At 32.0% G+C, this 27,101-nt stretch overlaps 5 protein-coding genes across 13 annotated transcripts in view; 2 read left to right on the forward strand and 3 right to left on the reverse strand.

The window, feature by feature from the left end:
* LOC122634037 (transcription factor E2F2) overlaps nt 1-8,375 on the reverse strand; it is an 11,719-nt gene extending 3,344 nt beyond the window's left edge. The window contains exons 1-6 of one of the 9 annotated variants that reach the window (XM_043822592.1): nt 8,358-8,375; nt 1,777-1,874; nt 1,438-1,595; nt 1,032-1,173; nt 612-825; nt 1-251 (exon numbers count right to left, since the gene is read on the reverse strand). The exon at nt 1-251 is cut by the window's left edge and continues 23 nt beyond it. In XM_043822592.1, coding sequence (XP_043678527.1) covers nt 1-251; nt 612-825; nt 1,032-1,173; nt 1,438-1,595; nt 1,777-1,855 — 844 coding nt within the window. In that variant the 5' untranslated portion in view covers nt 1,856-1,874; nt 8,358-8,375. Of the gene's footprint in view, nt 252-611; nt 826-1,031; nt 1,174-1,437; nt 1,596-1,776; nt 1,875-2,256; nt 2,487-2,690; nt 2,820-3,339; nt 3,817-3,911; nt 4,056-4,945; nt 5,233-5,612; nt 5,824-8,357 lie in introns of those variants that run through there. The other 8 variants (XM_043822593.1, XM_043822594.1, XM_043822599.1 and 5 more) reach the window with 8 other exon arrangements.
* Nucleotides 8,376-9,361: 986 nt separating this feature from the next.
* Nucleotides 9,362-11,138, reverse strand: LOC122634041 (protein archease-like). The gene is made up of 4 exons (XM_043822606.1): nt 11,026-11,138; nt 10,783-10,807; nt 10,407-10,611; nt 9,362-10,321 (listed from the first exon to the last, which is right to left on the reverse strand). The coding sequence occupies exons 1-4, from the start codon at nt 11,072-11,074 to the stop codon at nt 10,136-10,138; spliced, it is 465 nt and encodes a 154-aa protein (XP_043678541.1). The 5' UTR covers nt 11,075-11,138; the 3' UTR covers nt 9,362-10,135.
* A 3,540-nt stretch (nt 11,139-14,678) lies between these two features.
* LOC122634038 (circadian clock-controlled protein daywake-like) lies at nt 14,679-16,938 on the forward strand. The gene is made up of 5 exons (XM_043822601.1): nt 14,679-14,836; nt 15,455-15,547; nt 15,651-15,917; nt 16,210-16,368; nt 16,496-16,938. Exons 1-5 carry the CDS (start codon nt 14,755-14,757, stop codon nt 16,648-16,650), a joined length of 756 nt encoding a protein of 251 aa, XP_043678536.1. The 5' UTR covers nt 14,679-14,754; the 3' UTR covers nt 16,651-16,938.
* Nucleotides 16,939-17,526: 588 nt separating this feature from the next.
* On the reverse strand, nt 17,527-20,678 carry LOC122634039. The gene is made up of 5 exons (XM_043822604.1): nt 20,168-20,678; nt 19,480-19,613; nt 19,088-19,260; nt 18,224-18,432; nt 17,527-17,899 (listed from the first exon to the last, which is right to left on the reverse strand). The coding sequence occupies exons 1-5, from the start codon at nt 20,241-20,243 to the stop codon at nt 17,748-17,750; spliced, it is 744 nt and encodes a 247-aa protein (XP_043678539.1). The 5' UTR covers nt 20,244-20,678; the 3' UTR covers nt 17,527-17,747.
* A 1,835-nt stretch (nt 20,679-22,513) lies between these two features.
* On the forward strand, nt 22,514-26,154 carry LOC122634040. Its single transcript, XM_043822605.1, has 5 exons — nt 22,514-22,529; nt 23,151-23,232; nt 24,965-25,227; nt 25,642-25,753; nt 25,851-26,154. Exons 2-5 carry the CDS (start codon nt 23,166-23,168, stop codon nt 26,144-26,146), a joined length of 738 nt encoding a protein of 245 aa, XP_043678540.1. The 5' UTR covers nt 22,514-22,529; nt 23,151-23,165; the 3' UTR covers nt 26,147-26,154.
* Nucleotides 26,155-27,101: the final 947 nt, after the last annotated feature.

The following is a 27,101-nucleotide window of genomic DNA, read 5'->3' on the forward strand; positions in this document are numbered from 1 at the left end:
TAGGTTGAGGGACATGAAGAGTAGCTTCTGGTGGTGCCTTAACCGCCATTATCGCTTGGTCTTTGTACATTGGGACTGAACGTAAATCATGATACGTTACGTAAGCATATTGCCTATCCGCACAGAGTTCCCTAAGATTTTTATCAGCACCATGTATTAATCGATCTAGGGTATTCTCTTTAGCTTCTAAGTCCGCTAATTCTTTCCTTAGCGTAGCGATATCGTTCCTGTCGTTGGGTAACTGACCACCCCTAAAAAGAAGAGAAAGAGAGAGAACAAAGAGAAGATCGTTAATTATTCCTATTAATAATATCTCTTTAAACGAGGTTTAGGTGATTATGAAAGTTATCCAAGTCTTTACTATTAATATACACGCCATTACTATATAAAATTATTCAAGAATTATTTTTCTCAATGATTAACATACTTACTTCTTTTTTATTTTTGTTTGTCATTACAGAAAAAAGAAATAATAATAATAATAATAATAATTTGGAAATAATTCATGCCGAGAAATTCGTCAAAGTTATCTCAAAATCAAAAACAATATATGACCTTATATAACACTTTCATAATCACCGGCTTGGTTTTCGTATCAAATGTCGACGTACTTCCATTGTATATTGTTTTTACTTTTCTTTTCTAAAATTCCAATGCCTTCTAATACATTCGTGATATCGTATATACGACGCTTTTGTACCTCCAACTTTTCAGACGCTACGTTTAAATCGACTACACCATCTTGACTACTTTCGACCAAGTGTATGAACTTTTTCGTAAGTAAACTCAACGATGTGTCGTAACGTGTTCTTTCCACAGTTTTACCTGAAAAAAAAGGAAAGAAAATAATAATAAATAAATAAATAAATAAATAAATACATAAACACATAAATCGATCGATCAATCAATCAATCAATCGATCGATCGATCGATCGATCAAAAAATAAAACGAAAATCAAATTATAGTATTGAGAATATAAGGATAATCAAATAACTTTTATTACAACGTATCAATAAATGTTTCGACGTACTTTTCGTAGGCGTATGACCGGCTATAGAATTTGATCCAGATCTTCTACGTTTACCTCTAGGTGCTTTGAACGTAGAATGACTAGCTCCCGTCGTTCCAACCTCCAAATTCAGTCTTCTTTTAACCGCCTGTACCGATATCTGCTAAAGTCCCAAATAAAGATGCTAAGATTTCGCAAGGACAATATATCATATAAAAAGTCATATAAAATATCATTTCTATTTTTGTTTATTTTTATTTCTCTCTCTCTCTCTCTCTCTCTCTCTCTCTCTCTCTCTCTCACACACACACACACACACACACACACACACACACACACACACACACACACACGTGTATATAGATAGATATATATATAGATTTAAAAATGCATCGAAAAATATGTAAATTTCATCGGTTAAACGTACCTCGGTTCTAGGTGGTGGTTGAGTTGGCTTCCTGGATACTTGATAGCAAGGAGTTTGTCCATATTGATGATCCTGCAAATGAGGACTCGGCGTTTCTTCTGCTACCTTTTGCGACTGTATCTCGTCTAACGAGCCATCGTCCAGATATTCTGTTTTCACTGTACATATTGGAAGAAAAAAAAAAAAAAAAAAAGAAAGAAAAAAAATTCGAATTTATACATATATATTTATATTCGTACATACATACATACATACTTACTTACATGTATACGTAAGTACCACATAGAACAAAAACAAGATGGAAATCGTATTACGTTGAATTTTCTACGAGAAACTTACACAACTTTGTTTCCATCATATCCGGCGTTACAGGCCTGGCCGGGTCCTCCAGGACGACCTGTCTTCGTACTCGTGGCATCGTTATTATTTACGAATACCTAAAACAATAAACAAGAACTACGTAAGCCATATGTAAATTGGGAATCGTTTGATCGAAAGTCATTTTGTTCTATTCGTAACAAGTAAATGTCAACAAGACGAGCAACATGATTAATAATAATAGAATAGGAAAAAGGAAAAAGGGAGAAAAGAAAGAAGAATGAAAGAAAGATAGAAAAGGAAAGGAAAAGAATAAGAAAGAAAGAAAGGGGGAGAGAGAGAGAGAGAGAGAGAGAGAGAGAGAGAGAGAGAGAGAGAGAGAGAGAGTGAGTAAAAAAAGGAATACAAAATTATGCCATTCGGAGAAAAATTTCATTGAATCTTTAGAACGTAGATTATCTCCTTTATTCCTAAAATATTTATATAACAAATCTAAAATACCTGAGATCGTTCGTTCCTTGAGAAATTTGACAAAATACGAAGTAGTCATAGAGATTCATATTAAATTTATTACTAACAACATTCTAATTTATTTATCCCTTTGTAAACTAAACTAAACTTTCGTTTCTTTACTTTATTCGATAATAAAAAATCTCACATAGAAGGCACGACATCTAAATGACGTTTATTCGTATTCACGTTATTGCCAACGAATATTATCATCTTCGATGTACATACATACGTTGTGCACGTTGGTTAGAAAGAATATCACGTAGTTTATACAGGGTGTTCCGAAAATATCTCTCTTTTTCTCTCTCTCTCTCACTCACTCACTCACTCTCACTCTCTTTCTCTCTCTCTCTCTCTCTCTCGCTCTCTTTCTCTCATCTAACACTACTAGCCGGCACGTGTTTTCAAGGAACGTCGTGACTTACGAAACGAAGTGTGCTTAGAAGAAACTAGAAAAAGATCATATGTAGAATGACAACATTTCTAGGAAAAAGAAGAAGAGAAAGAAAAAGGAAAAGCCATGAGAGATTTTAACCGATATATGGTGGTTGTAATAAATAGTTATCGTAAATGTAAAAAAGAATGAAATATAATCCAAGAACATCGATGAAATGAAAAAGAAAGATTCTACGCGCGAGTCTGAACAAAAAATTGTTCTGCGAAGAATTTCGTCAACGAACCAATACGAGTTCTCTATGATGAATGAACAAAAAAAAAAAAAAGAAGAAAAAGAAAAGAAAAAAGAAAAAAAAAGGAAATAAGAAAAAGAGAAACTTGTAAATTTATCCAATATTACAGAATGGATAAAACAGGTAATAAAAAAAAAAAAAAAGAAAGAAAGAAAGACAGAAAGAGAGCAAGAAAGAAAGAGAAATCAAATGAAAATGAGAATGAAAATGAAAACGAAATTGATAATGAAAATAGAGACACTTTAAATAAATAAATGAGCCAACGACGACGAGGAAGGAAGGAAGGAAAGAAAGAAAAAAGAAAGGAAGAAAGGATGTGAAGAGTTTAAAAGAGAAAAGAAAAGAAAAAAAAGAGAAAAGAAAAGAACAGGAAAAAAAAACGAACAAGTCGAAGATTCCAAGACGACAGTCGCGTCCGCACTGCCGGCGACAGTCGCTGTCGCGGGGAACGACCAATGGGATTGGGAGCAACGCACGGCGCGTACTCATCGATTGGTGGCCCGTTATCTGGAAGATAAAGCGAGCGTCGCGGTGGGTAACCGTAGCATCGATTGGCTGGCCAGCCGGCGCGGGCTCATGCGGGGAGAAGTTCGCGTGGATGGAAGGAAGAAAGGAAGGAAGAAAGGAAGGAAGGAAGGAAGGAAGGAAGAAACTACGACGCCAAACGACGGAAATTCGAAAGAGAAGAAGAAGAAGAGAAGTAGTAGAAGGAAGAAGAAGAAAAGGAGAGGAGGTTGAGGGACCCCCGGACCGAAAGCACGAAAGAAGGGGCCCCACGAAGCTTATTTCCCCTTCTTTTCGATCAGCCAGACATAGTGTAGTAAGAGAGTAAGGAATAGGTTGGATCCTATCGACAGTCAGCAGAAAGAGAGAGAAAGAGAGATCGTTCCCCTTCTTTCTTATCTCGTGCGTGGCTGAAACGCGCGCGTTCTTTTCATTAGTCTGTCTCACTCTTACTTCGTCGATGCATCTCACGCATGCGCCAAGATGGCGGACGGCTTCGACGATCAGCTGTTAACCGTCGTCGTGTCTCGCTTGTGTGCGAGAGAGGCCCGACGACGTAACGATAGGGACGTCGGACGGGTAGTACTCTCTTTCTCTCTCTTTGGTGATGTATTCTAAACGTTCCTTTTTCTCTTACCCAACTGGAAGAAGCGCTTCTATATTTCGAAGAAGGAGTAAAAGCAGTAGCAGTAATGTAGTAATACTACTAGTAATAATAGTATAGTAATGTAGTAAAAGTAGCAATGTAATAAAAGGAAAAGGAAAGAGATGAAGGAGGAGAGAAAGAGAGAGAAAGAAAAAGAGAGAGAGAGAGAGGAAAGAGACGATACGCCCGGTGCGATCGCTCGCGCCTGGCTCGCGCAACGCGACACGCGCATAAGAGGAAAGATAAATACGGTTTGCTAGCGAAACGAAGCGAGAGAGAAAGAGAGAGAGAGAGAGAGAGAGAAAGAGAGAGAGAGAGAGAGAAACAGGGAATATAACGTACAACGTAGCAAGCGAACGAACAACGACGAACGAACGAACGAACGACGAACGAACGACGAGCGAGCAGCACGACGATCATGCGAATGGTCGCACATATAACACGAAGGTCGAGCCTAGTATGCGCGCGCGCTCGCACCTATATAGCCGTTTAAAGAGCCACGAGTGAGAGTGAGAGAGCGACAGAGACGGGTAGAGAGAGAGAGAGAGAGAGAGAGAGAGAGAGAGAGAGAGAGAGAGAGAGAGAGAGAGAGAGAGAGAGAGAGAGAAAGAGAGAGAGAGAGCAAGAAAGAAAGAAAGAGAGAGAGAGACGGATAGAAGCCGGCTTTAAAAAGAGCATACGTAACCGTTGTATATGCTCGAAACACATAAAACCCGTGTATCTTATTCGAATGGATTCTGATAATCGTTGTCATCGTATTACCAACAAATTATTCACCGTCGAATAATTAATAAAACTATATAATCCTCTCGTTCAATATATATCACGATCCAATACGTACTTAGAGACGAACGCGACACACACGACGTAACCACCAAATCGGCGCGTTGCCGCCGCCGGCTGCAGCCTGAAAATAACGGTCTCTTTTCCTCTCCCTCCGCGTGTCCAAACGTGGCTCTCGCGCGCACCTCGAGCGCGCGTCCGCCCGGACGAAAATTCCTTCTCTCTCTCTCTCTCTCTCTTTCTCTCTTTCACTCACTCACTTACTCACTCACTCACTCACTCTCTCTAGCTCGTGAAACTTCGACCTCGCTCTCGGCCTATCTCTTACTCCATCTCTTTCTCTCTTTCTATCTAACACACATTCAGTTTGCGCAGACGACGAGGAAGACGACGATGAACGATGAACGATGAACAACAACGACGACGACGACGACGACGACGACGGCAGCGGCGGCGGCGGCGGCGGCGGCGACGTACCACGAGGACGTGTGGACGTTGATGATGACGATCAAGTTAGAAGACGAAGGAAGCGATTTTTTTTTTGTTCGCGTATTCTTTCTCTCTCTTTCTCTCTATTTCTATTTCTCTCTATCTCTAGCTATCTGTATCTATCTATCTATCTATCTAGCTATCTGTATTTATCTATTTATCTTTCTCTCTCTCTCTCTCTCTCTCTCTCTCTCTCTCTCTCTCTCTCTCTCTCTCTCTCTCTCATTTTCACTTACTTGTAACTTACGAGTTAACGCGCGATGCGAGCGCACGGAGCGTAATCGCTTCGAGAGTACGCTCTCTTCCGGGGAGGAGGTTCAGCCAGCGAATAAAATAGTAGTAGACGTAGTAGTGGTGTGGTAGTGGTGTAGTGGTGGTGGTGGTGGTAGTAGTAATGGTGGTGGTGGAGGTGGTGATGGTAGTAGTAGTAGTAGTAAAGTAGTAGTAGTAGTAGTAGCAGTAGTAGCAGCAGTAGTAGTAGTATTGCTGCTGTGGTATGGTGGTCGTGGTAGTGGTGATGATGGTAGAATATAGTAGTAGTAGTACTAGTAGTAGTGTAGAACGCGGCTTGGCGCGTGTCACAGGGCCAAGGAAGGAGGCATGGCCCTCCCGGTCTGCTTTTCTTCTTGCGTTCCTCTTGCAAGATGATAATTATGAAGATGTTGACTATTATGATGACAATGACGATGACGATGATGATAACGCCGATGACGACGACGATAATTGCGATGACGGACCACACAAATCCAAAAGTTACGTCGAGAGAAGGACTTTTCTTTTTTTCTTTCTTTCTTTTTCTTACTTCTTTTTTAAATTTTACACAAGATTTCTCTTTCTTTCTCTGTCTATCTCTCTTTCTCTTTGCTTGCCCCTGACCTCCCCTCCTCTCTCTCCTTCAGAGAAAAGCCGACGTAGTGGACGGCACTAGGAGAGGAGGAGGATTTCCTTCCTTGGGCGGTTCACACACGAGTTTTCCTCGATTTCGCTCTCATCTATACTCTAGTACACTCCCTGAAACCTCTCTCTCTCTCTCTCTCTCTCTCTCTTTCTGTCTGTCTCTCTTACTCTCTTCTCTCGTTCTTGGCCCTCGGCGCTCGTGGATGATGTTCCGTTGGATCCCCTCCTCCCTCACACACTCTCTCCTCTCGCTTTTTCTCTCTTTTTTACTCTCTCTCTCTTTTTATCTATCTATCTCTCTTTATCCAAAGCGCACACTCTTTTATTATATCACCGGTGGTGTGGTGTCCATTTTCTAACAAACTGTATACACGACCAACAACGTATCCTTTTTGTCTCTTTCTCTTCGAACTGACGACGACGAAGACGAAGACGAAAACGACGACGACGACGACGACAAAGACGACGACGAAGACAACGACGACAAAGACGACGACGAAGACGAAGACGACTTACGACGACGACGACGACGACGATTTATGACGACGACAACGACGACGACGACGACGAAGACGACGAAGACGACGACGACGACGACGACGACGACGACGACGAAGACGAAAACGACTTACGACGACAACGACAACGGACACCACGACGTAGTAGATTCAACTTTAAGACACGACGATCGTAGATTATGTTACACGCGAGACTTCTCTTCGTTAAAATCGAGTTCGATCACCGCAAACGAGAATAAGGTCGGTTCTCCTTACGTAGAGACGATGATCTCGAGGGCTTTTACGAGAAGCGCCTCGAAGTATATATATATAATATATATATATATATATTTGTATGTACATATATACACACACATATATACATATATATTTATATGTATATATATATATATATACACGAGTATAGTCCAACCGAAGGAGTATTATTTTTCGTGTTGTGTTTCTCTCTCTCTCTCTCTCTCTCTCTCTCTTTCAGTTTCTTTCTCTTTCTCTTTTCTCCTTTGCTCTTTTCCTTTTCCTTATTTCCTTTTTTCTTATTTATACGAACAGATAGATAATTTAACCGCCGAGTTCTCGTTAAGACGCGGAGGAGCCCCGCCTCGGCATGCTTGCGAGGCGGCCACCGGCGAAGAAAACGAACCTTTCCGTCCGGGGTGTCGCGCGCGCACACGAGGCCGGCTCGTGAGCTGAGCGATTGGATAGACTTGGAGCTGCCTGGCGCGCTGGCAACTGGCTAAGAATATACAATTTATAGAATCCGAAGTCTCCTGGTTATTTCTTCTTAGTCTCTAGTTAGGTACGTTCGACAATGATACACCTAGGTTTTTGATGACAACGACTCAGTACAGGCCTTAACGTTTTAGATATTGTTTGATAATTCCCTAGGATTCATCATGGGAGTTCTAGTAATTTTTCTTACGTTAAAGCAGCTTCCACACGAATGGGTTTACGAATGGAATTTATTTTCTATATTAATTCGTTATGCGTTAACTTTAGATCGTCGTTTAACGTTGAGACGAATTTGTTCGAAGATTCAATCGTATTTTGGACAATTACGTTGGAACATTTTCTATCGTTTACGTCGCGTTCCGACAGTCGATAACACATTTACATACATCCAGAGTGTTTCGTCTATTAATCACATAACCCTTTCACCAACAGCGTATCTCCTTTTTCTTCTTTTTTGCTCGTAAACACTACGCCATCTCTTGGCCGTGCTTTGGAGTCACGTACGCGCCAAAACTGCCTTCGGTCTTGTTCGTTTTCGAAGATGGCCTCGTATGTTGAAACTCACTGCGAATTTTGTAATGCGACGAAAGTTCTCATTTTGGCTTCGAGTCTTTTCTCATTCTTCGAAACTATAACGCACGATACGTATAATATATATCGTTGACGGTATATACGTCCAAGTAAAGCAAAATCGTTGCGTATTAACGTTCTTTGAAATTTCCCGCCAAAAAGATATTATCCGATTATTTTTACGTCTTAGCATTGCTTACTACGAAAGTTGATGACATTTTATCAACAATATGGGACTTATTATTAAAACACATAACACTTTCTTACTTCGTACGAAGATCCTACGTCGATCCGCCATGACGATGAGTCTTCTCTAGACACAATTTAACGTTTTCTCACTCGCGATGAGACACATCGACAGACCCCCCTTCCGACACGAAGGACCAGGGGCCTTATCGATGAAAAATTCTTCGGAGCCCTCGCGCCTGCGCCATTCGTGTTACGTAATCTAACCAAGAAGACTAGAAGGAGATCAAAGTTACTATAGTAATACATGTGCTGAAAAATTGATATATATTATATACATATATATATATACACATACATTATATATATATATATGTATATACAAACACGTAGGTATGTATGTACATATGTATTTCGGATTCTCTTTCTCGCATAAATTTGTCTCTTTTGTCTGCGCACCAAGTATTACGCGCAACTGTCTAACTACGTATCAATGTAATTTAAAATTTTATAAGATATTAAAAAAAATAAAAAAAAATAAAAAAATAATAAAGAAAAAAAAAAGAAAGGAAAGAGAAAAAAGAAATGAAAAATTTACGCGTAGAATACCTCAATATCATAATAACGAACGAATTTCAGAGTAATCTTACCATTTGATTAGAAATATAATAATCGGTCCAACAGTCGCAACAATGTTCATTTCTTTTTTCTATCCATTCGTATCGTAACGTTCTTAAAACACTAACATCGTTCACTGTTCAAAACGGAAAGACACCACGATGCTTCTCGTTTCTAAGCCGAAACTAAGCGGTCGTTCTCTTCGGTTTCCTTCGTTGAACGGAGGGCTGCCTAAGCAGGAGCGTATTTGTGTCCCTTTGAAATAGGGATCATCAATTGATTGTATTACTTCTTTAATTTGAAAAGTGTTTCAATTTTTTATAACATTCCAAAAACGTCTATAAAAGAACAAATGCATATATACATAAATACATACATATATACGTACATACATCATTCATACATACATACATACATACATACATTTTATATATATTATTTTAATATTTTAAAAGAATACCGAGTCGTATAAACACATAATCGTTTGTTTTTTATTTATATAATAAGACTTTATATAATAACATAATATCGATCCTGCAATGCAACAATAAAAAGTCTTTTATAATGAAATAAAAAAATTAAGTGCATTCGTTCGTTCATTCATTCGTTATTAAATCATTATAGACGTTAGATCGTTAACAGTTATATGATCTTCGTTCGGACGAAATTATATGAAAAATTAGTGTCTAAAGTAAGGGGCACCATAAACTCTTCTTACGAGCCTTAACTCGTCTCTATAAGAAGGGGAGCCCGGTGTTTTCTTTCTAACGTATTTATTCGAACCCTACGAAAAGAATTATACCCTATGTAGGACGCTTCCCTTTCTTGGGTTTAGCCCCTCCTTCGTCAACCGTGTCATCTTCGCCATGTTTCTTTTTCTTTCTTTTCTTTTTTTCTTTTTTTTCTTTGTAATTCTTAAACGTATTGTGCATTTGACCTAAAGCGAGCTAATTTCTATGTTATTTTATCATAGACTTTTTGATTAATTTCTTTTAAAAATGTTTACGATTGTCTCGATAGTTTTAAATGATCCATTGTTATTGTATAAGAAAGAGAGAGACAAACAGACTGATAGATATATATATATATATATATATATATATATATATATATATATATAGAGAGAAAGAAAGAGAAAGATGATGCAATTAATAGAAACAATGGAATGGACAAATGTTTCCAAATTACATAATTCCCTTCATTTCCGTCGATTATTATTATTATTGTTATTGTTATTGCTATTATATGTCAACGATGACGAAAACCTCAGGACGTTCGACGTCGGGTTGATCTAAAATCTGCATAGCTGAATAAGTAATTGCCTTTACTTCGGCTTCTTGAGTATGTTTACGTATGTTGAATTCTTCGCCATATATGGTCGCTTTGATTTTGAACTTTTCACGATCAAATTCGTTGATTTTGACCTTCTACAATGATAACGATAAAAGATAACATAATTGTATACTAAGAAAAACTTATGTTTTATTTGGCAAATAATGAAATCTAATTTACCTTAGCGACAAGATATGATTCAGCACTGAAGACGAACAATAATTCGTTTAAAAATTGAAACAATAGACTTTGTATATCGTGTCCTTCAACTTCGACATGATGGATATCTGTTATCTCGACACGACGTAAGTCGGTCATATATCCGTACATTGCTATTGCACATTGTTCGAATGCTTCCTCCAAACTTTCTCCCCAGGCATGTAATCTGAACGTTAGAAGAATAATTTCCTATCGATCGTAAAAATTAATAAAACAATTCTATTCGTTTGATATCGATATTAAATAAGAATACATTTACATGTCGCAAGAAATCAAGATGAAGTAACATAACCTACAAACGGTCGGTACAATTACAGAATTTCAATATAATACTTACTGTACGTCGGCCGTATGATCGAGATCTAAAAGAAGATATAAATCATTGAATTAACAATGAATTAATTTTTATCAAATTTTTCGATATAACTGGTGTTTCCTTCCCGCCAAATCGATTAGCTAGGTTAGATTGTTACATCTTTCTTTATTTATTACGAAAAATTGGATATTACTTAAATAATAATTTTTGATATTGTTTATTATACTTTTATCGTAACTAAATCGGTAATTTACCCATACTTACATTCGTATTTAACCGGTGGAATCGTAAGATCTTCGTTCGTCAAGTCCATGGCCGGTAACAGCTGATCTCACCTACGTGAATAAACGATCAGCTGACTCACTCGTTGATTCTACTACGTCTCGTAGTACGCGTGCGTAAAAGTCGTACTACGTAGATGGCGCTACTTACAAGAGAGGGAAAAAGATCGCCAATGTATCGACCGAGGTTGAATGACTTCTCTCTTCTTTCGTACGAGATTTAATCCCTTTAAAAAATAAAAAAGATTGATTTATAATGTAAACAGAGACGTATAAAAACAGAAACAAAAAAATATTCTGAAGAAATAATATTTAATTCAAAATATACAAGTTTTAAAAGATATCAACACACACACACATAGAGGGGGAGAGAGAGAGAGAGAGAGAGAGAGAGAGAGAGAGAGAGAGAGAGAGAGAGAGAGAGAGAGAGAGCCCAATAAATCCTTTTAAATTTTTTCTCGTAAAAAGCCTTGACATTTAAAAACGTAAGTCATTGATCAAATAGTTGATATTAATTGATTTGCTTAATAAAATTTTGTTTATTGAGTTCAGCCAAATCAAATCTATTTTGATACAAAATATATCATACAATTATATTTATTTTTGTTAACATTACTTTACGATTTAATCTATATTAATATTTATTACTTATTTTTATTGATTTATTCTTTTATCGTCGTTTATTTGTTATCATATCTCTCCAAAATAACGCCGTTACGTAATTAATTCAGTACAGTCATTTACCCAATTACATTTTTTATTAGTAACAGTATGTTTACATATATGTTTTCAGTTATGCAATGGTATTTCTAATGTGATATATGGAATTAGTGCTATAGTATATAATCATAACCTCGATGCACATTGATTTTAGTTTCTTGTTCATTGAGTGAATGCACAGAAAGCAATTTATAATCTCTAATCAAGAGACCTACATATTTATCACATTTTTCTTCTTTTTTTTTCACAAATGCGACTATATTATACGCGATTGCTTTCTGAATAACAAACTAGGAAAATAAGGAAAGAAATAATAACATTTTTTTTTTATTTTATATTAATATTATAGTTATATTTAAATCTCAACGTTGAGTGAAGTCCGTAAAATTAGGAAAAAAAAAATTAATAAAGTAATTAACAATGAATGAATGTAAAAAAAAAAATGTAATTATCTAATAGAGTAAATGAAGTATACTTTTAATTGGTTTAAGTCTTTCCTAGAATTTCCTTCATAATATTGTTGACAAGAAGAAAAAGCAAAAAATAAAAAATTACAATATAAGAAGATGAAGTTAGAAAAATGATTGCAGAATAGTTTCTTTGTTTGCTTTTTTTTTCACTTTCATAAAGAACTAGTCCCTCATTTCAATATATTCCAAGGGCAGCCACTTGTTATATTTGCAATCTATGTGCTATCGAGGTTCGTGCATAATGGCGAATAGGTGCATTAGATGCCCATGTATCACAACACGTTCTAGCCCATATTAGAGTGATAGTCACATCAGGGCCTAGGTCGCAACTCGTATATATATGCAATGAGATTACACACACACACACACATGCTATGGAATGTATCTACGAGGAATATGAAAATACCTGCTAAGTGAAAAAAAAAAAAAGAAAATGACATTACCTTTTGTTTCTATTCTAATACGATGTATCTTTCTCTATCTCTTTTTATTTTTTCTTCTTTTTTTTTTTCATTAATTTTAAATAAAATTTTGCATATCTTCAATATTGATTACCTAATAGCAACCTGTTTCTCGCCTACGTTTGCAACGAAGATTATATTATGCTAGTGCTGTGGAATCTACGAGGAGTATGAAAATATCTGCTAAATCAAAATAAAGTAATATTTACATTTATATTCTTATTCTAATACGATATATTCTTTTTTTCTTTCTTTATTCTTCTGCTTTTACAGTTCTTTTTTTCATTTTAATTATTTTTAATTCTTCTTTCTTTTTTTAAATTAAATTATAAGGTATCTTCAATGTCGATTACCTAATAGCAACTTGTCTCCTTTCAATATTTACAATCAAGATTATGTTAAGCCTATAGATATTGAATGAGTTTATGCAATGTGAAACATTAACTATAATAATATTTACGTTATTTTTAATCCAATACGATGTTTCTTTCTATTTCTTTATGTTTTTATGTTATTTTTGTTTCTTTTTATTTATTTGTTCTCTTTTTTTAATAAAACTTAGAATATATCCAATATGTCGATACTTTAACAAGGATTACGTAATATAAATTCATATAAGCAAGGAATGATATGCGAATCAACAAATGACTTCATTTTTATTAGTAATGAGTCAGAATACAAAGAAATTAAAAAAGAAGTGAATTATAGAGGGCAATAAAGTGTAAGAATAATTTATCTATACGAGATAATTGTCTCTCATATAGAAATCTCGTAGACGAATGATACTATATAATATCTTTAATAGTGTTTCAAAAAAAAAAAAGATATAAAGAAAACAAATGAAAAGGAAACGTTAAAAAATATTCTTCAAAATTTATGACAAGACAGAGATCGATATAAAAGAGATAAGATCCTCGGAGATCTATTATTATTTATTGTTATAATTATTTTTAATAGCATATATGCATATTGATTTTTATCGATTGAGATGCGAACCCAATCAGAGAATCCAATAAAAAACACGAAATAAAAAAAAATAGCTATTAACAAACAAGTGATTTGCAAAATATATTCTTGAATAAGTTTTTTTCCGAACGAAATAAAAAGAGTATCGATTAATCTTTACCAACGACGAAATCAAAAACAGTTTTTTCTATATAATTATTTTATCTAAAAGATTTTTTTTTCTGTATAACGAGAGCATCGAACGTGAGGATCAAGAACACTTTTTCGTAAAATTGTATAGATCGATCGATCTATCGTTTTGTAGATTTCATAAAAATCTAACGATAAAAAATATTTCTTACTAAAACTATCCCATATAAGAATTATAAAAATTCTATATATTAAAATAGATATGAGAAGAGTATTGATCGAATCATCGATCTATAATAGATCTCTATAATAATCTAACAATCAAATATACTTTCTATTAAAACTATTCCAACGAAAAATTCTATTTCCTACTCCATGCATTAAAACAGAATTAGAAAATAGTATCGATCGATCTATCGTTTTACAGATCTCTCGTATCGAATAGTAGGAAAGAAAGAGAGAGAGAGAGAGAGAGAGAGAAACAGAGGGACAGAGAAAGAAAGATTTTGTTAAAACAATATTAATTAAAAATTGTATTCTATATAATATTGAAGTGAAATTAAAAAAAAATATCGACCGATCGATCCATCGATGTTAAAACCACATAATTTAAAACTACACAAATTAATCATTTTTTTTCTATAACGTATATTTAAATAATACTAATGCAGAAAGAGAGAGAGGGAGAGAGAGAGAGAGAGAATATCGATCTATCTATCGAATTTAAAAATTTTGATTAGATCTTCACATAGAAAGAAACGTTCTCTCTAAGGACAAATAAATTTTATCTTCTTGTTGGTTTTACTCGTTCAACGGAACGTGCTTCTTACCTCTCACGTGCCACAGCGTTTAATGACATGCTATTTTGCAACACAGGTTAGTACGTAAAGTCCTTGGTGGAGAAAAGTATATAAAGCGAGTAGTCATAATAATCCGGGCTAGCCGCAAGATTTTTAATCGGCAAGGATGTCGTTCCATTCGTTCAGCGTCGTCTTCGCGATCGCGATCACGTATCTCTTCGTTATTGTTGCCGGTCAAGTCAAACTCCGTAAGTGAACAAATAAAAACATTGTCGTTTTCATTTCGTCGAGTGTTAAAATATAAGTCAACAAATTATATCTTTTTTTTATTTTTTTCGTGGGACGTTTTCTATTGTTTTCTTTTCTTCTTTTTCTTTATTTTACTTTTCTTTTTTTAATAGCATTTTAGGTTTTGTTATTATATTAATTTTTGTCATTGAATAATTATATATATAATATATATATATATATATCAATGAGTGCTAAAAGCAAGTCGACAAATTATTTTTTACATCTTTCCGAGTGACGTTCTTTATTTGTTTTACTATTTCTAAGATACAAGGTTTCTCTTTGACTTCTTCTTCGTCGGAGAATTATTTCATATTTTTCAATCTTTCTTCGAGCGATGTTTTCTATTTGTTTTTCTGTTTCAATAATACGAGTTCTTTTTGACATTTGATTTCTGTTTTGTTCTATTAAATAGTAATTATTTATACAAGAACGATCCTTCACTTTTCTTCTTTATTATTTTTTTTTCTTTTATACGTTCTGACACAGATCAATTACATTCGACAGTATCTTATACGACTGAATTTAAAACAAGTTCTACATTTCATTTTTCTAATTATTAACACACCAATTTTTAGCTGCTGATGTTAAGACATGCAAAAGAGGTACAGATGATTATTCGTCTTGTTTGAGATTAGCTATTCAAGAATCATGGCCTGTATTTGTTAAAGGTGAGTAAAATATCTATCTTTTTATCTCTTTTTCTATTTCCTTTTTTTCTTAATTTTCACATTAAACGAATGAAATTTTTCAATCCATAAAATTCGATTTTAGGTATTCCCGAACTTGATGTAGCTATCTTGGATCCTTTCTACAACGAATATGGACTATATGAATTTGGAAGTAACGAAGTACATGGGAAAATAGAAGGTTCTAATATTTATTTTTACGGTATGAAGAACATAAAATTTTTGGCGGTCAGACCGGAATATACGGACGATCAATTCAAATTGGAAATCGATTGGGTTTTACCTAAGTGCTTCCTTGAAGGAGAATATAACATTGATGCTAATTTGGTCAATTTCAAACTTGGTGGCAAAGGTAAATTTTTATAAAAATTATATTGCAATAATATCTTCGATGACCTAAGATAGAAAATATTGAATACGATATTAGATATTATATACATTATATAAGATAGTAACAGATAGGAGTAATAAATTATTTTTAAACTATTTTCAAACATTTTATATACGAATTTATCGATCTAGGAGATACGAAAATTTGATTAGATTTAATATCAATTTTAAATCACAATTGTAACAATCAAAGAAACATCGTACGATATAAATAGGATGAAATACAATAATTCAAATTAATTCGTATTCGTTAGGATATTTCAACGTAAGTTTGGAGGACGTAAAGGTAACTTGGGAGATAAATGGTCCAGTCAAAAATGACAGATGGGTCATCGAACATTTTATTCCAAACGCACAAGTCGGTAAACTCAAATTTTGGTGTAGCGATCTTTTCAATGGCAATGAGCAATTAAGTAAGTAAATTTCCTTCATTTTTTTCTTTTTCTTTTTTAATGTAAAATTTATGGTTGTTTTTATTTTTTATCAAATTTCATATAAAATTGATATATTAATATACTTTTTGTTTAATTTTTTTTTCAGCCAAATCCGCTATAGGATTTGTTAATGAATTTTGGCCAACGATTTATCGTGGAATGTTTCCATATATTAAAAAAGTATGGGACGAACTATTTACCGATTATATAAATCGTATATTCTCCAAACTATCCTTCAACGAAGTCTTTCCTTCGGCGTAAAAAATATTTTGAGGAAAAGATCAAAGAAAAACAAATAGTAGAAAAGTATCCAAAATATAAAAAGGTGAAAGGAATTCATCGTGACGCGTCTATTTATGCAAATTAATCGATCTAGAAGTATTTTAAGGACGACAACCATAAACGAACTTGTTCAATTCAACAGTTTTTCTTTCGAGCAGGACTCATAAAATATTTCAATAATTGTAACTGTGAATTATTTATCAAAATAATATTAACATGAAACTATTATGGATATGTCAAATAATAAGAGTCCGATTTTGTTTTTTATTTTGTTCTCTTTTTCTTCCTTTTATAAATATGCCTCTTCGAAGTAATAAAATTTTTAATCGTTCGTTCGATCGAAACGTTTTTTCTTTTGTTTATATATTAATTATACTTGAGCATCAGAAAACATACGTTTACTTAAGTATTTTAATAGAGAAAACAAAGTGATGATTATATATACAAGTTATCTTTATTGAATTTTTCCAAATAAAATCTCGAAGACGTTTTATATTATATCATTATAAAAAATATTAAATTCGTCGTTCATCGAATTGTTATAATTATTATTATCATTATTATTATTATTAATATTGTCATTAATATTATTATCATTATCATTATCATTATCATTATCATTATCATTATTATTATTATTATTATTATTATTATTATCATTATTATATTTTTCTCCCTCTTTTTTGTACACTTTTTTATTCTTCTCTCGTCAAATCTTTTTCAATTATTTACACATAATATCACACTTCTTTTTTCTTTTCTTTTTTGTTTATCGTTGATAAAAGAAAAAAACATTAATCCAATTGCATTAGAAAAGAGAAAAAAGTAATAATTTATAAGAAAGTGTAGTCTCATTTTATATTTACGTGTTTGCAAAAAAATCAATCGGAAAATCTCGAAACAATTAATTAGAGATTCACTAATAGAAAACGTCAAACGATTTTAAAAGATATTTTTAAAATAATATGAATTTCTTTCTTTCTTTTTCTTTTTCTTTTTTTTTTTTTTTTTTACACAGATAACTCGAAAGAAAAAAGAAAAAGTAAAAGAAAATATTAGAAAACGAAAGGATTGACTCAGGGTAATAGGAACGTCTCGACAGGCACGTGACGTAACAGCTGATTGACAATTCCTGCAAATAGAACTGATAGTTTCCTTTTCAGTTGTGGCTCCATCGCTTTCAAAACTTCCTGTCCGTTCTCTCGCAAGAATAGATTGGTTGCCTCCGCTGTAAAAATTATTATTTATTTCTCCTTTCTTTTTTATTTTTCTCTTTTAGGTATAGAAAAAATCAAAATATATAAAACAAAAAAATATAGAAAATTGAAAAGTAAAAGAATAAAACTATTGTTTCAATCAAAATTATTATTAACAAAGTAAAACGGAATATATTCATCTTTTTTTTTTCTTTTTGTTTTTTTTTTTTTTTATTATAAAAAGCAATAAAATTAAAAAAGAAAAAAAGTATGTAGATATATAGATATACACATTTTGTTCTATATATTTGTGTGTTTTTTAATTAATTTGCATTTAGGATGATTACTATACGTACTTAATATTCTATTGTTCCTATAGATCTTTCTTACTCTCATGTTAACGTTTTTCACACCGAGCTCGACGTCTAATTTTTCGACGTTTAAATAAGTTTTATCGTCACGAATTTTTGTTGATACTAAACCCTTCACGAGGGCTCGTACGTCATCAAAACGAGCATGGAAGGTACCGTTTCCACTTGCTGGGAGAATGATCAATACACCGGAACTGTAAAAAGATAGATCAATATGTTCTATATATCTATGAATACATAATAAATTAATATAAATTTACAATTTAACAATACACACATATATATATAGCATTATGAATAATTCGTATTGTAATTGTTTTATTATCTTAATTTCTTTTGTACTTTTGATATCTGATATATACATTACATATATATATATATATATTTTAAAAGAATATTTTTTCAATACCATTGTTGTCTATAGATTTCTAGTATAAGTTTTAGTTACTATTAATTAATACTTAAATTATTTTATACTAATCTGATTTTTTTATGATTTTGATATATCACATGTACATGTAGATACGTACATTAATAATTTGAAAGTAACTTTTTAATAAAATCATTTCAAATTTTATCATTTAAACGAACATACGAATTAACAATTTAATGGAAAAATAGTAGAAATGACGATGAAACGATTGATTATTTATTATAAAACAAAATAAAGGATAATTATTTTTCACTCGAATGAATGAATATTAATATATATATATATATATAAAATTTACCTTCATTATTTTTCTAATAAATAAATACAAATATATATAAATATATTATTATATATATTTGTATTTATTTATTCGTAAAAGAATAAAGGAAAATTTTAAGTTTTTAAGAAGAGTTCACCTGGTGTATTGAGCGTCAAGTACAAGGGCTGGCATTCTAATGACAGCTTCGAAGGGTGAGCCTAGTTGAATGTCCTCGACTGTATAGTTACTCGCTCCCCTTACATAAAGTTCTCGCAATTGAACCTTGTAACCGTTTGTACCACCTGTCAGAGAGAGAGTCAGCTCATCCATCTGTTAAAAGGAAACGATGTTCGTTCCATTTACATTGTAGGATATCAGAATAAAATTCTTTCTTCTTATTTTTCCTTTCGTGTTTCTCATAAAATTGAAATAAATACAATATTAAAAATAAAGATATCGATCTGTATTAATATTTCTTTTCTTGTTTTTCTTTTTTTTTTTTTTTTCATTTTCATTTTTATTCTTTATTTTTTTTCTTTATGTACTCACACGAAAAGGTTCCACAGAAGGTAACTCAATTTCTGGTATGCCATCTTTTAAATAAGGTTTAAGATGATGAAGGGAATCGATCAGGCAACTTTTTAATTTAGGATCTTTCCTGGAACATTGCTTCACGTACTCGGCTAGAATCAATTTGTTTTTATTTATATTAAGTTAATACTATTAAAGGAATTTTAATATAAATCGATCTGTTCATATATAATCTTTTTTAATCATATGTAACACTTATGTAAAATGTAAAAAGATTCATATATGAACTGTATTCGTATTTTTATTTTATTCAGTTAAGTTTTATTACATTCGTAAATATTATATATATATATATATATAGAATACCTCTTCATTATAAAAAATATATATAATTTATAATAGTTTCTAATGAACTATACAAATAAAATATATTAAATGTTAATGATATTTAAAACAACATTTATAAAATGATTACACAATTTTAATATTACTGGTTAAAATCGTAAGTCTCGTTTAAAATATAAATTCTCAAAGCTCTCTCTCTCTTTCTCTCTAACTCTATCTCTATCTCTATCTATCTAACTATCCTGATTTAAACTTTCTCCGATTTTCCTTAAACGAGATACACGGCGTACTTTTCAATCGTGTCCACGCGGAAGTATGCTAACTCGTTGATCAAATTACGAGAGTCGATCAAATTACTTACGGCTTGATTCCGTTGAAAATGTCGTCATAATATTCACGACGAATAGGAATTCTATAAGTTGATTTTTTCTCAACATCTTAAAGCCTTTTTTTCTTTAGCTCTTCTTTTTTCTTTTCCTTTTTTTTTTCTTTTCTTTCTCTCCCCTTTTTTTTTGTTTTTTTCTCAAAAAATTCTATAAAAAGTGTTTACTGAAAAAAATTCTTTTTGAGAAAAAAAGTTTCTTCTTTTCACAATGACGAAAACAAGGATGATAAATGATGCTGATGATGATAATTCCGTTGTCTCTTTCGACGAGTATCTCACAAATCGCAGATACCTACTAAATGGCACCGCTAGAGTAAGACTGTCTATGCAAGAGGGCATTGACAGATGCTAGATCGTTGCTGCACTCGGATACTTTCACTGCTGCAACATGCACCTGCGCCTCTTTCGTCGTATTACCAAGAGACGAATTACTTTTGCCCTCAAATTTTTCCTTCTGGCGAAGGAGATATTTAAAAAGTAAAAAAAAAATAAAGAAAAAGAAAGGAAAAGGAAAGGAGAAAAAGAAAAAGAAGATGCAACACGAGAGATAAAATGAGAAAAATGATAGAAAATATAAAATAGCTTAATAAATGAAACGATATGGATTATAATTCATTATGAACAATTAACGTCACTGATACGAAAAATGTTGCTTCGATACGACTTTCAGAAGACTAATTTAAGAAAGTAAAGGCGCGAGCTAAACCTTTATACTTTTGATTTGACATTGAACTTAATAGGATAGAGATGTGCGCACGCGCGTTCTTCGAGGATCATGGCGTTGAATGTTTAATTTTTGGAATATATCATTCACGCTAGTGTCAGAAATACCAAAGACAAATATTCCATTGAATCTTAGAGCCTTGAGTTTGTAGGTAAAAGTATACGAGAAAGAAAAAAAAGTAAAACAATATATGCACGTCAATATAACGAATAATTAAGAAATAGAAAAGATGGATTATGTAAAATTAAATATAAAAACGATAATAACAATCTTGTAAAATATAATTATTGAATTGGTTAATAAATAATCTCAGAATTTTTCTAATAATAAATTCTAGAAAATTATTTATGTAAAAATAGAATATTAAAAATTTTGTTATCGATATAATCGATATAATAAACATCGTTATTTTTAATCTCTTAAAAGAACACGATTGATATGACAGACTTTATGTGGTAAATGATCAAGGATAAATATATAAAAACAAACATTAAAATAATCGAGAAAAAGGTTTTAAAAGTTTCATTTGCATTATCGATGATATTTTTGTAGAAATTTGTTTGTATAAATCACTTTGGATTTATCGCAGAATAATAAATCGTGTCTTCGTTTATAACACTTTTTATACGAATTAAACGAAAATTATAAAGAAATTTGCTAGGGGTTATTTTAAGATGGTGTTTAGAAGAGAGAGAGAGAGAGAGAGAGAGAGAGAGAGAGAGAGAGAGAGAGAGAGAGAGAGAGAGAGAGAGAGAGAGAGAGAGAAATGAAATTTGTTTGGTAAAATAAAATCGAACTTGTCCTCGATTCATTTAGACTGGTTTTTCCACGTTTTCCATATTTATATCGTCTAATTATACAGCAAAACGAAACGAGTTGGATGTGAGAGTTTGTAGGATTGTTAAATCACTGCTGAAACAGTCACGAACGTAATTATGTTTTTATTTTAAAAACTTTGACACAGATTCGTTTCTCTCTCTCCTTTTCTCTTTCATACTCTTTCTCTTTCTCTCTGCAAAAGTAATGTCAGCCTGATGTATGATTTCACTTAATGACACAGATGTATAACCGGGTTGCCTTCGTACAGGGGCAGTGAGCCTACTTTTGAAAAAAAATTTCGATAAGTAATCTCAGCAACAAATAATGAATATGAATGAAAGAATTGTTAATGAAACTGATAAAAGAGATAGAAAAAGAGATGATATTTCTTTTTCTAGTTTTTTCTTTTTTTTTTTTTTTGCAAATTTAAGGAATGAAAAATTACGAAATGTTAGTCACGTAGATATAAATCGAGACACAAAAACATGAGAGAGAAAAAGAAAAAACAGAAGAACGAAAGTTTTTATTAAAAGAGAAAGAGGAAAAAAGGACGAAGAGAGAGAGAGAGAGAGAGAGAGAGAGAGAGAGAAAGGGAGAGAGAAAGAGAGAGGGAGATGTGAAAATGTTTTAATCCTATAGAAAGAGATGGAGCTATTTTACACGAAACTTATATAATAATACTGTATGGTACGTGTGAAACGATGATTCTTTATGAAACGCATATCGTGGTACCGATCAGCCTCTTAAATATCTTCCCCATATAAAATTATATAAGCTCGACCAAAAATCATACTGGTAAGTATGGCACGTTAAGTCGTTTCTTACATGTACTGTTAAGAGTGAAAGTGTAAGGAGTGTTCGCGTATGGTCGAGCACGGATAAATCACGCAGTAGATCTTCTATTTTCAAAAGATATAGACACGTTTTGTCTTCCTGTAAGTATATAATCATAGTTATTGGATCATATACGAGAGCCAGATATGAGTTAGCGAGGTGAATGTTATAATATATGGGAAAAAAAAAAAAAAAAAGAAAAAGAAATTATTATCAACAATCATCGATTCGTAATAAGTTTTTTTCTCGATCTTTTTTTTCTTTTTTTTTTGTAAGCAAATACATTCAAATTTTTATCTGAATAATTTTGTAAAGGGGATACTTTTATAAGAATTTTTATATAACCTTGATAAAATTTTAATATGGCTATAATGAACCAATCACGAACGACCATCCAAAATTGCGCAATGATTCTCCATGTTATATTTAGTTTTATGCGCAAACCTACTTCGTTTAAAAACTGGTTACATATATTTCGCCCAGTAGTTCCTCATTTTTGTAGAAACCTGATGCTCTCTGATCATTCTTTCTTTAATGATCCATAACACTGGTCATATTTCTATTACTTTCTTATTAAATCAGATTGTGATCGTCAAAATGGAAAAGTGTGTAATAGTGTTTACCGCAATTTTTATATCTTGCGGATTTTCTTCCGCTGATTTTGGTGAGTATGAAAAAAAAAAAAAGAACAAAAAAAAATATATATATATATATATAAATATCTACACATGAATTTTTCTAGCGAATTGTTTTTGATATTTTTAATATCACGATCAATCATTCGTCTTAATTAAAAGAATTCTTATTAACACTCTCGCGTTTAACAATCTTTTCATATATTAAAAGCATTCGATATTTCAATGAAGTTTTAATAGTCAAGCTTCAGTATACATTCGCATATAAATACACGATCGAAACTTTGAAAATATATATTTTTATTAAAATCAATATATTATTAAATATAGATGGACGTTATTAACGAAGAATAAATAGTACAATGTTTGTACATGAGTTTTCAAAAAAAGAAAGAAAAGAAAAGAAAAGAAAAAGAGCAGTGAAATGATCAAGAACGACAATTTTTTATTTTCGTCGTAATTTTCTTTTTCTTTTTTTTTTTTTTTTTTTTTTTTGTTATCTAATCGAATTCGTTTCAAACGTAGACGTGTTCTTAGCTACACGTGGATTATGTAACGAATTATAAACTATTTCAATAATGCGAAGAATAGCTTCAAGCTTGTTAAATTGTATATAATGTTACGAAATTGTAAATCGACACGAATTCCATCGAGCTATGGGAAATTTCTTTCACAATAATTTCTCTATATATGTATGTATCTATATATGCACGTAAGTAAAATACACCTGTTCGTATTACAAATAGTAATTTTTTTTTTTATAGACCACAAATTTTATTTTAAATAATTAATTTAATAATTAATACATTATAATTATTATGTATTCGTTGAAGATTTGTCGAGGATCATGTATTTTTTTTTTTTATTGATGAGAAAGTTATGAATGTTTTCTTCTCTCTCTCTCTCTCTCTCTCTCTTTCTCTCTCTCTCTCTCTCTCTCTCTCTCTCTCTCTCTTTCATGTTTCTTTCTTTTTCAATTTATATTGATATCTTTTTACAAAAACACGCGTTAGATTACTTTGAAAATATCATCGTCAATTCTACGTTCTGTTTCTGCAGATTTATTTTTTTCATTTAATTCGGATTTGAAAAGTTCAAAAAAGAAAAGAAGAAATAATAATTTATTTTTGTCTTTTTTTCTCCTTAATCCTATTAATATTCATTACGCTTTGACCTCTTTTATAAATTTTTTGACAGTTCTCTTTCTGATATTGAGATAATATCTGTGTATACTCGGTGTCTCATATTAAACGATACGACCAAATACTTCCGAATATCGATGAAAAGTTTATATGTATTCCGTTTATAAAAAGTTTATATATATGTCCGTTTTTTATTAATATTTTCTACAATTTTCGTCTAGGTTTAAAATAAAGATTTTCATTAAAAAAATTCTTATGTAACTTTTACGATAACTACCAATTACGAACACCTGCAATAAATTTTACATTTTTGTCACTGAAGACATAGTATAATATTTATTTGTAACATTCGTTTATAAAACCAATACGATCGAAGATATTTAAGCGTTTAAGATGAGACACCCGATATGTACAAGACGGATTAAAAGTTTCTAGATCATTTAAAAATCCATCTTTTTCTTTTCTTCTTCGGATTGCAAACAAGTTCGTACGCTTGTAGCCTTATAATTAAAAAATAAAAAAAAGAAAAAATAAATAAAAAATAAAAGGATTGGCCTATAAAATGATAGCTAAGAAATGTTGGATCCACTCTATATACATATTCATATTTTTGTTTTAGATAATCATTTTAAAAATTGTCATCCGAACGTTCCCGGCTTTGACGTTTGCATACGAGAAGGATTAAATACAATTCGTTCGTATTTCAAAACTGGACTTCCTCAATACAATGTCGAACCATTCGATCCATTTTTTGCGAGAGAAGTTAAGGTTCAACGGGGAATGTCGAATTTTGGATTTACTTTGACCCTTAAAAATGTTACCGAAACTGGATGGAGTAATAGTAAAGTGATCAAGTTTGTCAGCGATTTACCAAATTACAAAGTATTTCATTTTATGTCATTTGACAATCTTTTGAAAAGTAAATTGATCCAAATTTTTTTCTTTTTTTTTCTATCTATTTCTATAATTAACTTGAACGTTAGAATTATACGATTTGTTTCGAATATTATCAATATTTTATTGATTAATTAACGTCAGAGATAATTTATCTCTCTATTTTCTTTTCTTTCTCATTCTTTTTTTCGATAAATAAATCGATAAGTTTGGTCTGGGTGGGATTTAAAAAAATAATAAAAGGGATATTAAAAGACGATTAATACAATATTGCTACTGATGATGATAATAATAATAATAATAATATTAATAAAAATAAAAAAAAAATAATAATAATAATTTATTAGTATGGGATTAAGGTTAAATTGAAAAGCAAATAAGAAAGAAAATTTTGATTTTTAGGTTGTCTATTCGCAAAGCTTTCCAGAAAAATTATTATTCGGCGATTACGAATTTTTCGGACAATTTTTGGGCTCGTCGATACGTAACAAAGGAAAATTTACGCTGACCCTGTGTAAGAATCGGACAATCATCGGATTTTCCACTCGTTTTCATTGAAAAATAGAAAATACAGACTGGTGCTGACCGTTTTCTTCCTTTCTCTTTTACAGACGATCTCATCCAGACAACGACAATTACAAAACCGCCGGGTCAGAAGATTAAGGTAAACGTCAACGTACAGACCATAAGAGATTTGAAACTTCACATCACGAATCTCCTATATGGACGAGGATTACTCGAGAACATACTCGATAGAATTATTAATGGCGTTTGGCAGCCAGGATTTCTGATGACCAGAGGAATCATCAATGAATTAGTATCAACCGCTTTTACCGACATTTTTGATAAAACATTTAAAAATTTCCCTTTTCAACAAATCTTCAAGCCCAAGCCTATTCGTCTTTAAATGAAAAAATAAAAAGAAAGAAAGAAAAAAGAAGTAAATAAATGAAAGAAAAATCGATCGATCGATCGAACGAGCGATATGAAAATTATTATACGATCGAATAAATTTCATTTATTTATTCTTTGATCACTTATTGACTAATACTGTTATATATTTACTCAATTAATAATTAATACTTATTAACTATGATGCAATTTTCTTTCTCTGTCTCTCTCTCTCTCTCTCTCTCTCTCTCTCTCTTTCTCTCTGCTTTTATACTCGCGATTATTGCTTTATCTGTAACATTTTATATATAAATATACCTTATAACAATTATTCTTTTTTTCCTTCCCTTTTCTTTATTATTGAAAATTTTATTAACTATTAATTTATTTATTATTACTGAAATCGTTATTATTGGAAAAGTTTATTGTTGATAAAATTGATCGTTTATAAATAAATCATTGATCGATCCTTCATTTTCAAATGAAAAATCTTCTTCGACAGTAACTGTAGCTGTTTACCTTGAGAAGTTTCCAAGTTATCCGGTTCTTGACCTCACATTCTTACAGAGTATAACAAGATCTCTTCTGAAGTTCTCTCGCATGAGTCGATACTCAGTGGGATGGAAATTGAAATTTTTACGAGATTTCTTTACAAAATTATTTCGTTACGATTAACGAATAATTTCCTATTAAAAAACAATAAAAGTAAAAAGAATAAAAAGGAGCAATTAATATCATCAAGATTCGAAGAATTACTGTGAAAGAGATCGCGACGATAATTTTAAATGGTGGACAGAGAGAAAGAGAGAAAGAAAAAAGACAAAGAAAAATGGAGTTCATCGAAGACATTATTTGGAAGCGAAGTTCGAAGCACGTAGTTACGATAAATTTGAGTCAACTAACGGTGCTTAATATACTGAATTAAAGTCGGTTAGGTTCGCTTTTGATGACGTTTATATTGACGTATTTCG

This window comes from Vespula pensylvanica, chromosome 14, assembly GCF_014466175.1.
Source record: "Vespula pensylvanica isolate Volc-1 chromosome 14, ASM1446617v1, whole genome shotgun sequence".
Classification (NCBI taxonomy): domain Eukaryota; kingdom Metazoa; phylum Arthropoda; class Insecta; order Hymenoptera; family Vespidae; genus Vespula; species Vespula pensylvanica.